The sequence below is a fragment of the Sarcophilus harrisii genome, chromosome 6 (genome assembly GCF_902635505.1).
Source record: "Sarcophilus harrisii chromosome 6, mSarHar1.11, whole genome shotgun sequence".
Classification (NCBI taxonomy): domain Eukaryota; kingdom Metazoa; phylum Chordata; class Mammalia; order Dasyuromorphia; family Dasyuridae; genus Sarcophilus; species Sarcophilus harrisii.
Window position 1 is genome coordinate 30,460,190 of NC_045431.1, and position 12,514 is coordinate 30,472,703.

The window sequence follows — 12,514 nt, forward strand, 5'->3', positions numbered from 1 at the left end:
ATATCCTCCAAAGCTAAGATTTGTTAATGAAATGTGTTATCACAATTATTTAAAATCTCTTATAATACACAAATTGAGTCTACAATTATGATGGACTATTATTTCTTTAGGAATTCTGGGAAAGAAAGTCCTATGTAAGTGTGTTCAAGGCACAAAAGTGATGTTTAATTTCAAATACTTTTTTTTCCTAGCTAGTAGGAGACCTTGTAGATAAAATGAGTGGACATATATAAAGTGCTTTTGAATGTCAGCTAATTGGTGATAATATAGTTTATAATATATTAATTTAAAGTCAGTGGGAATTTTGGAGATTATCTAGTCCAACTCCCTCTTTTTTTTTTTTTTAACAGATGAAAAAGCTGAGGTAGTTTTGTGAGTTATCCAAAGTCACACAAATACTAGTCAGAATCCAGAACTCAGAATTTCGATCTGCCAATGCTCCCATTATCTTATTCTGCTTCTTTATACTGTACTTTAGAAAGACTAGCCTTCTTTCCATTATAATGGACAGAATGTTGTTTTTAAACTAAATTTTTACATTCACATAGGAATGTCCTTGGCAAATGTGCTTTATAAGTGGAAAAACACTAATGTGGCTGGGTGGGGTAAGTGTGTGTGTGTGTGTGTGTGTGTGTGTGTGTGTGTGTGTAAATGTAGGGATATAAATATAAGTTTAAACACTTCTTTCTCCACCATTTAGTAGGAATATGGCTATGGGGATTAATTCATTGGGTAGAAGGTAGGAACAGATAATTTCTGAATTATATCCAATATTAAGATTTTATAAAATGAAAATAAGCTTACAAACAAGAGGGAAAAGGATTGATTGGGCAAATTGGAACAGAAACAGGATTAGAGGAAGTAGAACAAAGTATTAAAGTATTGGAAATAGAGTCAAAACACTTCATTTCAAATTCCTGTTCACTAATTATTTCCCATGTAACCACGAGAAATTCACATTAATTTTCTGAGTTTAAGATTCTTCCTATGTAAACTTAGGTGGAGTTGGATGAGATGATGTCTGAGCTTGTATCATGGGAGCTAAAAGGAGACATTTTCAGAAGAGGGTGATTAAAAAAATTAGCTTACACATTTTTATAATGCTTTAGGGTTTTCAAAATATTTTCACATATATTGCTGATTGACAGAAAATAACATAGTAAAAGGCATCTAAGGAGAATGACAAATCAGTAAAGGCCGGTAGGTATATAAGTTAGAACGTTCATGAAGTGTTGTCTCAAGAGTGTGGCTGGAAGGAAACCGCTAAATAAATGTCAATAGATTAATTTTTTGAGAAAACATAAGCATTAACCTATCCCTTTTCTTGTAAAGGAGTTTACTGGAAAGAAGTGTGCCATACTTTCTTTGTATTGTTACAAATGTACATACCAATCTGGACCAATATGCAACAAAGTCATGAGACTGAACATATTGAAAGTGAACTTTGAAAATGCTTGAGCACGGGGTGATATTTGGAAAGTATGGCTAATTTCCCTTATCAAAATCTCATTCTGGTGAATTATGTTTTAGAAAGGGGGTTACTTTGAATTTCTAAAATTTATGCTTACATTGAAAGTTCCAGCAGATCCTACAAAAGCAGAGATATATTAGAGCACAGGCCCAGTGATGGATTGAATGTTTGCCGTTCAAGACAATGTCTATCACTACTACTGATAAAAATAATCACTAATACTTACGTCGCATATTATGGTTTTACAAAACATTTTTACATACATTGTCTCAAATGGTCTTTACAATATTTCTTTTAGCAAAGTATTATTATTAAGGTGATCTTGCAAATGAGGAAACTGAGACTTGGAGAAATTGAGAGATTTACCAAGAATTACACTGCTGCTAAGAGTTGAATGTGAGATCCCTAGAGTTTTATGATTCCAAGTTTTCTATCCGATATGCCATTAGAAGTTCATTACCAGAAGTTTGGCTATGAGGCAGTAACATTTTTGGCCACAGCAACTCTATAAAATATTTTTTAAATCATGGAAGGAAAATATCTTTTTAAGACATGGTGATTTTCATTAGCAGACTAAGTATCTAGAGAATCTTTAAGAAGTACTGTTTACTGTTCCTTTCAGAACTCTTCAGCCACCCAAAGAACTTAACAATTTTGATGTATCCTCTACTGAATCATCAAGATGATTTTTCTAAAACATATTTTCTACCATGTGAACCTCCTATTCAAGAAGCTACAACTCCTGTAGCTCTCTATTCCCTCTAGGATCAAATAAAAAAAGCTCTGGTTGGCATTGAAATCCCTTCACAGCTTAGCCCTCTGGTATCCTACTGGCCTTTGTGGACCTTACTTTTTGGCACATACTCTTTGATCTGGTGATTTTGGCCTTCTGGCTTTTCCACTTACAAGAAAATCTTTTGACTCTGCATTTTCTCTGGCTCTCAAATGTTCTTCCTCTTTAATTCTGGTTTCTGATCTCCCTGGCTCCCTTTAAGTTCCAACTAAAATAATATCTTTTACTTGGAAGCCTTTTCCCTCTCTGAATTATTTCCCCTTTATCCTGTATAAAGGTTGCTTGAAATATTTTTATTTGCATCTTACTTCCCTTATTACTCCTTGAGGGAGGTGACTGCTTTTTTTTGTATCCTCGGCACTTAGCATATTGTCTGGTACACAGGAAGCAAGCTTAGTTATTGATTTATATGCAATAATAATAGCTAACATTAACATAGTACTTACTATGTGCCAGTCCCAAGGAAGACAATGAGAAAAAGCAAGTCCCATATACAATATACCAAAATATTCCTAGCAGCACTTGGCTTGAAACAAATAGATGTTCATCACTTGGAAAAAGCTAAACAAGTATCACTGTGCTATAAAAATAAAGACTCAAAGAACAGAAAAAAGCACGGGGAAACATCAACTGATGTAAAGTGAAAAAAGCAGAACCAAGAAAACATATACACAGTGACTACAGCAATGTAATGGGAAGAAAAGTGGGAGCGGAATGCTGAAAAATGCTGATGCTCAAGCAGAAGAATACTTCTTCCCTATTCAGAAGCCAGGGACCATGCACTAGGTACCATGAACACAGAATAAACACCAATGTAATGTCAGCCTTGCTTGATGGTTTTTGTTTTCCCTCATTTTTTTCCTTTGTTTTAAGGGATAGGTCTCTGAAGTGGTGATTCAGGAGGAATGCTTTGGGAATATATATAACATTAAAACAAAAATATCAATAAATTTTTTAAAAAAGTTATATTTAACACCAGCAATGTATAAGATCTGCACGTATACAAGTAAAAAAATGATAAAGCTTCTTGTCTTCAAGGAGCTTAATTCCTTCTCTTTCAAAATAAATGAGACTGCTAAAAACTTCACTGAAAAAATGGGGGCCAACCATCTGAGTACTCTCTTCCAACCACCCCAGAAACTCCTGGTGGAATATCCAAGAGAAGGTTTCCGATTGGCAGTTGAAAATGTGGGACAGGCACCCAACAGAGAAACTGGGGCTGCTGACTTGTGCTTATGGATTCATATGCACAGAAGTGATGGATGGAGCCATGATTGTGGTTGAGATCATTAAAGACAGAGCATGCATGTGTGTACATACATATTCACAATGTCTCTACTTCTTTTTTATTAAAGCTTTTTAATTTTCAAAAGATATGCATGGATAAACTTTCAACTTTGCAAAACCTTGTGTTCCAATTTTTCCCCTCACCCCCTAGATGGCAAGTAATCCACGTTAAACATGGTAAAAATATATTTAATCCAATATATGCGTACAAACTTATACAATTATCTTGATGCGCAAAAAAATCAAATAAAAAAAAAATGTGTCCCTGTCTCTACATCTCTGTGTGTCTGTGTATACAGAATAAGGATGAAGAACATAATTTTTCTGGATAATCATACTTACAGGTGAGAAAGAGATTGAGAGGAAATAAATGAACTAGTGTAAGGGAGTTACAAAAAGTGATGAACTGAGACAATGAGTTGAGGACAATGACTAAAAAAGCAAGTCTCATATACAATATATCAAAATATTCATAGCAGCACTTGGGCTTGAAACAAAATAGATGTCCCTCAGTTTGAAAATAGCCAAACAAGTAATCAAATATTACTGTGCTATAAAAAATGAAGACTTTGAAGGAGGAAACGAGAAAATGAATAGCACAAAATCCTAGAAGGTAGGAGATTCAGCACACAAGGATTATAGTGAAGAGGAAAGCTGTCCCATGCGCACTGTTGCAGATAAGAAAGGACAGGTAGGTGTTAGAGATGCTGAAAATATGAACAATGAACAAACTTCTTAGTCAAGTAGGAAGGAAGGTCAAGTTAAGGAAAAGATTTGGAAAGTTGCTACAAAATACATTATCAGAACTGAATAGCATCTTTGCTATGTGAGAGCCCTCTGGGGTGGGACAGAATGATTTTGGAGCATATTGCATGGTTTTGTGTCTTTGTCCAGAAGCTGATTTTCACCCTTCATTTTTGAAGAGGACCAATGTCATCCCAGAGTAATATCTTGACTTGAATTTAAGTAATGCATAAAGTCGCCTGCCTCATTCTCTTCCAGAGTCACAGAAGTTCAAAAGCAAGACAAAAATAAATGATGGGTGATGTTCCAGGATGCAATGGACAATCCTTGGTTTTCAATGTCCAGCTCAGCTCAAAACACCCCCAGTACTTGCCTCAGCATGGCTCCATGGCTTTTGGAATAAACTGCTTTCTTCCGCCCATTCTGCTTGGTAAAGACTTCCCATGTTTGGGGTGCATCTCTCCCCAACTCACTGATGGGTTTGTGGTTGGGGTATCCTCAACCTGGTTTGGACTCTCTGAGGAGAGTTTTTCGATAATATGATCATTGTACATGGTGTATATTTGCTACTTCTTCTAGCTAGAGTGAGCTAGGGAGCTAGATATGAAGGTAGATGGTGGGGATGATCCAGGGTTGGGAATTAGCAGGATTAGGTCAAGAATTATTTCACAATTATTATTATTCAATAAGTAAATATTATTTAATTACAGGAAAATGATTGGAGGCTGGAGGACAGAAACTTTACTGAAATGTCTATGTGTTGTGTCAACATAAGAGAAGAGGGAAATCAAGTCAGGATATAAGGAACAGATTGGGAAAATTAGGAAGCATGAAGAAAGAGGAGATCAATATTGGGTAGTTCAGTGGGGTATACAGGAGCTAATAATATTTAACTCACACCAAGAACAATACCTAAAGCACTCCTTTATAATGCTGGATGTTGGGGAAGGGACTAACACTTTCATCTTGTATTCTATCAAAATAACACAGGTGGTTGTACTGGTGTTGGCTAAGATTTAACTTTTTATATCAGCCAGTGGAAATGATTTAAAAACCTAATTTCACACACACACACACACATCATTTGTAGCAAATCATCTTATTGGGTATTACTTGTAAGATAGCCATAGAATTTATCAATGGAGTTGGAATACCTAATGAATCCAATGGAGCAGGAACAGCTGACTGCTATTGAAGCAAAATCTGGCCATTTAATATAGCTAATAAACTTATCTGGGCTTAGTCACATGTGTCTATGAGGGAAATACCTGCTTAACTTTTTCAACTTTATTCCTACTTTTCTGGGAAGCAAGTATGAGTTTGGGATTCATTAGGAGTTTGGAAGTCTTTCCCAAGCCAAACATCTGCTTGGCATTGAGAGTGTTTGCCGATTTTCTGGAAATGAAGCGTCTGCTGAACATTTATTAGCTATATTTATGCTTCATGACTCTCCTTTAATGGAATATTTTTAGAGGAACCCGTTCTTAGAACGAGAATGCTAGGGGTTCCCAAAACTGCACTTAATCGGAACCTTTATTTAAGGTGCTTATCGCATCATAGCAGAAAATATACAAAGTGGTTCTCCAGATTTCTTTTCTGCTTGCAGGACCCCTTTAGTAAACCAGGGTGAAAGGTTCTGATTGGTATGTCACTCCCAAGTGACAGCAGTTACTAAAATTGAGTCTCTTTACAGAGTGAAGGGAAAAAAAAATAGCCTGGAAGGGGATTAAACTTTGATTAGCAATGTCGCAAGTAGGGAAAAATGCTTACTTCAATTTAACTTCTCTTTTTGAGAAGACATGGATACATAAATTATGTAGAAGAACAGTGATTGCCAGACAGTCTAAAAGCTGGAGGCTGTAAGCCAATTTTCAACCAACTGTCACAGAACATAAGTTTCAAAGTATGTTTAAACTAAACTGACAACTGTAGGAAAAAATGTAAAATAATTTTCAAGGCTGGCCTACCAGGACTGATGAGGACCTTGGAAGCCACGAGCTATTTAACGTAGACAATTTTCACCATTTTATTCCCACCCTTTCAAGCGGGGAGCGTTCAAAGAAGCATTACAAATGGTTATTGAAATCAAACTGACCCAAGAAGGAGAGAAACCAACTCCCTGAAAAAAGAGCACCTAAATAAAACGGATGCTCAGTTAAGACACATAGTACTCTGGTCTAAAGATGATGAAGGGTGGCAAGTTAGAGATGGAAGGGAATTAAAAAATGATTAAATATAAGGATCTCATTTTGAGGAGCAAGATATAGAAATGCAGCTTTTGTACACAGAGCTTTTTGTTGCTCAGTCATTTTTCAGGTGCATATGACTATGATCCCATTTGGGGTTTTCTTGGCAGAGATATTGGAGTGATCTGCCATTTTTTCTCCAGCTCATTTTACAGAGGAGGAAACTGAGGTAAGCAGGATTAAGTGACTTGATTGATAAGTGACTTTGACCTTTGACAACACCCTGAGCTTTGGGGCTAGTCCTAGCAATGAAAAGGTCAAATCTTCATTAAATGACAGACTTCCCCTATTAAAATTGAGTGAATTTTAATTGGATTCAATTGGATTTAACTGGACTTTGCATAATATACTGTACTTGGTACCAGTGATCTATAACTGAGAGAAGACTTACTGTCTGTCCTCAGTAAGCTGGCCATTTAGTTAGGGGAAATACGACAAATATGCATGAAAAAATTTCAGTGATGTTGAAATAAAATATATCAGTTAAAATTTTAGGGGAAAAAGGAAAAGAAGTCTCTAAAAAGTAATAAATGGGATTCAATTCAATAAACATAAGCACCAAGTCTGCATAGTATACTGTACTTGATACCACTGATATGTAGCAGAGAGAAATTTTACTGTCTGCTCTCAGTAAGCTGGACAATTAGTTAAGAGGAATATGACAAATATTCATGAAGAAATTTCAGTGAGGTTGAAATAAAATATATCAGTTAACATTTCAACATCACTGAAATAAAATATATCAGTTAAAATTTTATTTAGGGGAAAAAAGAAAAAAGTATCTAGAAAGAAATAAATGATTTCATGGGGCTTGTTATTTTGTGCATTTCCTCAAATCTCTGGCTTCTTATTGAGGAGTTTAGGGCTTTAAAATCCTTCCTTTGTTTGAGTAATAATTGTAATAATCACTATATTGAATCCCACACTAATATTTTAAAATTATAATAGTTACAATGTACAGACAAGAACTCTGAGGTGTTCGAAAAGAAGTATAATGACTAGTAAAATCAATGTTTGTTCTAAGTCTTTAAGGACACGAAACTCTAAAGTCTTTAAACACCACTTTTATCAGGCGAACGTTTCCAAATTTTCTTCCTTGCTTGTGCTGATGTGTCAGGGAAGATGGGAATGGATTTAATTCTGAAGATGGAACGAAGCCTCAGAGCCACTTTATGCACTATAAGGCAGCTGTTTTTCCTTCTTTCACTGTAACTAAGACATGAGTCTTGAGGGAGAGAGGAGGATCAGATTGTGAATTCAGCTTAGGTATGGACGGTGCCTTTAAGCATACTAAGTCTCAGAGACAAGACCACAAAGCCAAGGCTGAATATAAATAGGCTCTGGAAACCGCTCTGTCCACAGTGACTGTTTTGAAATATTGTACGATGCTGATCTGGAGACTCAATGCAGAAAAGACTCGTCGGATAGGATGGAGTCCCTCGATAGAAGGGGATTTCAAGAACCTGAGAAAGGATGAGGGACGCTTTCCTTTTCTCACAGAGAATGATAAACTGTTCCGCCCCAGCGACTTTCTTAAGGGGCAAGAGTTTCCCCATTGACGCAGTGCTCGGGGCTCGGCGGAGCCAGGTGCCAAGGAGATGCCCTACGCCAGTGGTCTGGATGCCAAGTGGCCCTGTGCCAATGCCCCTAGTGCCAGTGGGGAGCAGGGATGTAAATCAGCTAATGGCCCTGATGTAATGGTGGGCCTGAAGCCACAGACAGCACCAAGCAGGAAGCGGGACAAGATTCCTTATGGGAAAGGGGAGACTAGGAATTAAGACAATTAGAAGAAAAATGCTGAGAAAAGATATTTTACATTAAAACAAACAAAGGAGAGCACAACTCAGGGCCTGCACTGGGACCTCCAAGGTCCACAAACGTGTATAAAACAAGAGCACGGGAGGAAGAGGGCCCACACACATCTTAATAATCTCAGCTTCAGTCCTGATCTGCACGTGTATAATAGAATGTGATCCTCTCCTAAGGGCTCGGTGCCTTAAAGTTTTCTGAGGCCCATGTGCCTTGTGACTACTCCAGCATGGGATCTCTGGAGGCAATTTCATGAGTCAAGAACATATTTTTTCCCTCCCTTGACTCTACCTCCTAGTTTCCCTCCCTGCTCTGCTATTGTTTAATTCTGTGGTTTAACACTGTGAAGGGGGAGAAGGGGCAGTTTACTGAGAAATCCCATCAAAAAAAGTTTGGCTGTGTGATTATTTTTGCAAAAGAAAGTTGCTTCCCTAATATTTAAACTATATTATAATTTTTTATATTTTAAAAGTATAATTTCTTGATACAGATTATCAGTTTAGATTCTAGAAGATGTGTACTTCCAAAAAGTAAGCAAATGGCTTTAAAATTAAATCAATATTTATGTATACTTGATTGATCATTTATGAACCTTATTATTATATTAGTTTAAACAGTAAATGAGGAACACTAAAAAAATCTCTCACCAGTGATATCTGAAAGGCCATGAAAGCATATTGTACAGTATATTGCCCTTCACACTCAATGCTATAATATTGGCAAAATGCTTTATTATCATATTCATTTATCAGGGTTATAGGTAGAAAATAAGGAATGTATGAGATTTTTAAAAAGGTTACCATGCTAAGGAGAAGAAAGAGACCAGTTTAATTTGCTGATTACTTCATCTATCAGACTATCTCTTGAAAATATGTAAATACAATACAAAGAATGAGCACTTTAATATTTTAGAGATAAACAACAATTTCACAATCCCTGAAAAACTTAGTAAATTATCTCTGAAAGTATTAAAGCCAAAAAGATACATCATCCCTGTGTGGCTAAGTTATAGATGAACTTAGAAAGGCTAACCTTCAGATAATATAGAGTCCATCTCTGTTTATTCTTATAGGCTTTCCTGCCAGAATTTGCATTACGTTCTGCTGGCTAATCTTTCAAGAACCCAACATCTTCTCCAGGACATCCATCATGGGACATCTAAATTAAGCTTTAATGGAGACCAAGTATCTTTGCGATAGTTTTATCTGCTTATATTCTAAATGATTCAAGTAAGTATTTAAAATTTTACTAATCCATATTAGAAATGTGGACTAGTGAAGATACCAAAATAGTCAATAAAGAATAGGAGGCAATGAAATGTAGAATTCTAAAATTAAAATGCATCTAAAATTAAACAAATTCATAACACTTTTGTAAAACTTTTTGAAAAAAATTCAAAACTAGTAATTTATGTACAGAAATAGTTTTTAGATTAGTGAAGTTTAAGTAAAAGTGCTTTGTGAGTAGCTCCTGAACAAACTCATATGAAAGACCTTTATACAGAAGATGTGAAATTCACAGTTCACTGGAAGGCTTTTCATATTAAGAACAACAAACTTACCTGCAACAGATAACAGCCTTGCAGGACAAAGCTAAATCCAGGAAGTACTGTCTCACTCCAAAAGTTAAGGCATACTTCAGAGTTTTGCCATCAATTATTAGAGCAAAGTCATTTTCCTTTCTGAGAGCATCACCAAGGGTAGTACAATGATGGCTGAGAGTTTCTCTTGTTGCCTATAACAACACATAAACACTAATTATTGTTTCTGATCACATCAAACTTTTTTTTTATTACAAAAGTAACAACTTACATTTGCTTAGTACCTTTTATTTTTTTTTTTATTATAGCTTTTTATTTACAAGACATATGCATGGGTAATTTTTCAGCACTGACCCTTGCAAAATTTTCTGTTCCAACTTTTCCCCTCCTTCCCCCCACCCTCTCCCTCAGATGGCAGGTAGATCAATACATGTTAAATATATTAAAGTATATGTATACATGTCCACAGTTATTTCATGTCTATACAGTTATTTTGCTGCACAAGAAGAATCGGACTTTGAAATAGTGTACAATTAACCTGAGAAGAAAATCAAAAATGCAAGTGGACAAAAACAGAGGAATTGGAAATGCTATGTAGTGGTTCACTCATTTCCCAGAGTTCTTTTGCTAGGTGTAGCTGGTTCTATTCACTATTGAACAAATAGAGTAGTATCTTTTATTTTTTAAAAAGCTTTCAATGATCTGGATTATTTTTTTCTTCTTAAAATTACATTTTCGAATTTATTGCTTATTTTAACCATTCTTTATAATAAAGAATAAAAAAGAAAGAGAAGGGAAAAGAAGGCAGTTCAGCAAATTTAACCAATACATGAACATTCTACAGAGTTATCTACTTCTTCAAAGAAAGGAAAAAGGTCTATCTTATATTTTGAGGGACCACCCTTGGTTACTAGGAAAATCAGTTTTAGATTACTTTGTCTTTTTCATTTATATTGTTGTAGTAACTATGTATATTGTTCTGCTTTCTTTACTTTGCAATAATTCTCATGTTTTCTCTTATTCCTCTTTATTCTTCTTATTTATTATTTCTTATAGCTCAGTGATATTTGATTACATGCCTATCTTCATAATAAATTTGGCCATTCATCACTGGGTGGGCTACTTTGCTTTTAGCTTCTTGTCACTATAAAAAGTTCCTGCTTTAGGTATTTTTGCATATACAGGGTTTTTCTTTCTGTCTTTTATCTTCTGGGGGGGATCATCTCCAATCACCCTAATCCATATCTTTCCATTTGGAATAAGATGGCTGGTGACTCGGCACAGTCCACCCTTACTTATATGTACTCACTTCCATGTCATGACATCCCCTCCCTAATGTCATGGTCCTCTCTGAGAACAAAGGACAAATAATATCTTCTGGAGGGCTCTGAGTTCATATACATTATCTATAAATTGAAGTGGTTGGACTCAATGTCTTTTAAGGTGGATTTCCAATGCTTATCAATCCTGGGATGAAAAAAAAAGAATCCTTATTTATTGATGACTGCTATACTTTCAACCACAAACTTCTGCTACAATGCCCATTACATGGAAGCCATTTTTTCAAGTCCTACAAATTAGGAGATTTTGCTCACTCAAATCTCTCCTTATTTTTTTTTTTCAAATAAACTAAATTACTCACGAGCCACAGAAAAATTGCAATTATTATCAAGGATGAGCCATGAAGCTAAAATAAAAACCAGGTAAGTCATAAATTTGTGTGTGAATGCCCTCAATTAATTAGCCTGAGGGATACAGCTAAGAAAAAAGAAGATTCTCTCTTCCAAATATTTTTTTCCTCTCTTTTAAGACATTCTCTGACACCTTTTGATTTGTTAAAGACCTCTTATTTATGGAATAAATGTGCCTGGCCTTTTTGATGATTATCACAGATCTTCAGAAATCAAAAGGTGTCAGAAGATATAACAGAGAAGAATAACATTTTTTTAAAAGGTGAGTAAAAAAAAGACCTCTTTCTAAACTGGATTCTCCTGTCAGCCCACCTAGGGTGATATGCAGAAACACACACACAAATGTGAAAAAAAAAATCTAAATTTAGTTTTTCTTGGAATTAGTTTTGTTGCCTATGCATTGTCAATTATGTTTTTCTTATTTTTTTAATCTGCATTTAAATTTATTTTGTTTATGTAAATTTATTACTTCTCTCTAAGTCTTGAGGACATACTTTATGACCATATTGCATTGAAGCTTATCTCCTGGAGTCAGGGGTAGGTTTATTAGTATATGTTGCTCTATTTTATTTTTGTCTCTTGAAGGGAGAGAAGTTTAAACATTTGAATTCAACAGCTTGTGAAAGTGAAATTTCAAAAATAAGCTAAAATGAAATAGAGAATGAATACGAGAACATATAGAACTAAAGAATGAAACCATTATTTATTTTTCCCTTTTCTCCTCCCCTTGCCCCTTCCTCCCTTTTACATATCTTCTTGAGAGTGGAAAATAGCATCTGCTGTTACAATTAGAACAGTTTCTGCACTATGAGAGATCAGGATGGTTCCCTACTGGGCATAGGTAGAAAGTTGTTGAGGGAGACTTAGCCATCCAGAGGGAGGGTATGTGGTATCCCTAATCAATGAATTAAAAACTTGAGCTGTTCATTTACA

General features: G+C 35.4%; 1 protein-coding gene across 2 annotated transcripts in view; it reads right to left on the bottom strand.

Annotated features, from left to right (window-relative positions):
• The window catches only part of ATP8A1 (ATPase phospholipid transporting 8A1), a 252,765-nt gene that overhangs the window by 71,178 nt on the left and 169,073 nt on the right, over positions 1–12,514 (bottom strand). For both annotated transcript variants that reach the window (XM_031943440.1, XM_031943439.1), the window contains exon 25: positions 9,912–10,084. In XM_031943440.1, the coding sequence (XP_031799300.1) occupies positions 9,912–10,084 (173 nt within the window). The remainder of the gene's footprint in view (positions 1–9,911; positions 10,085–12,514) is intronic.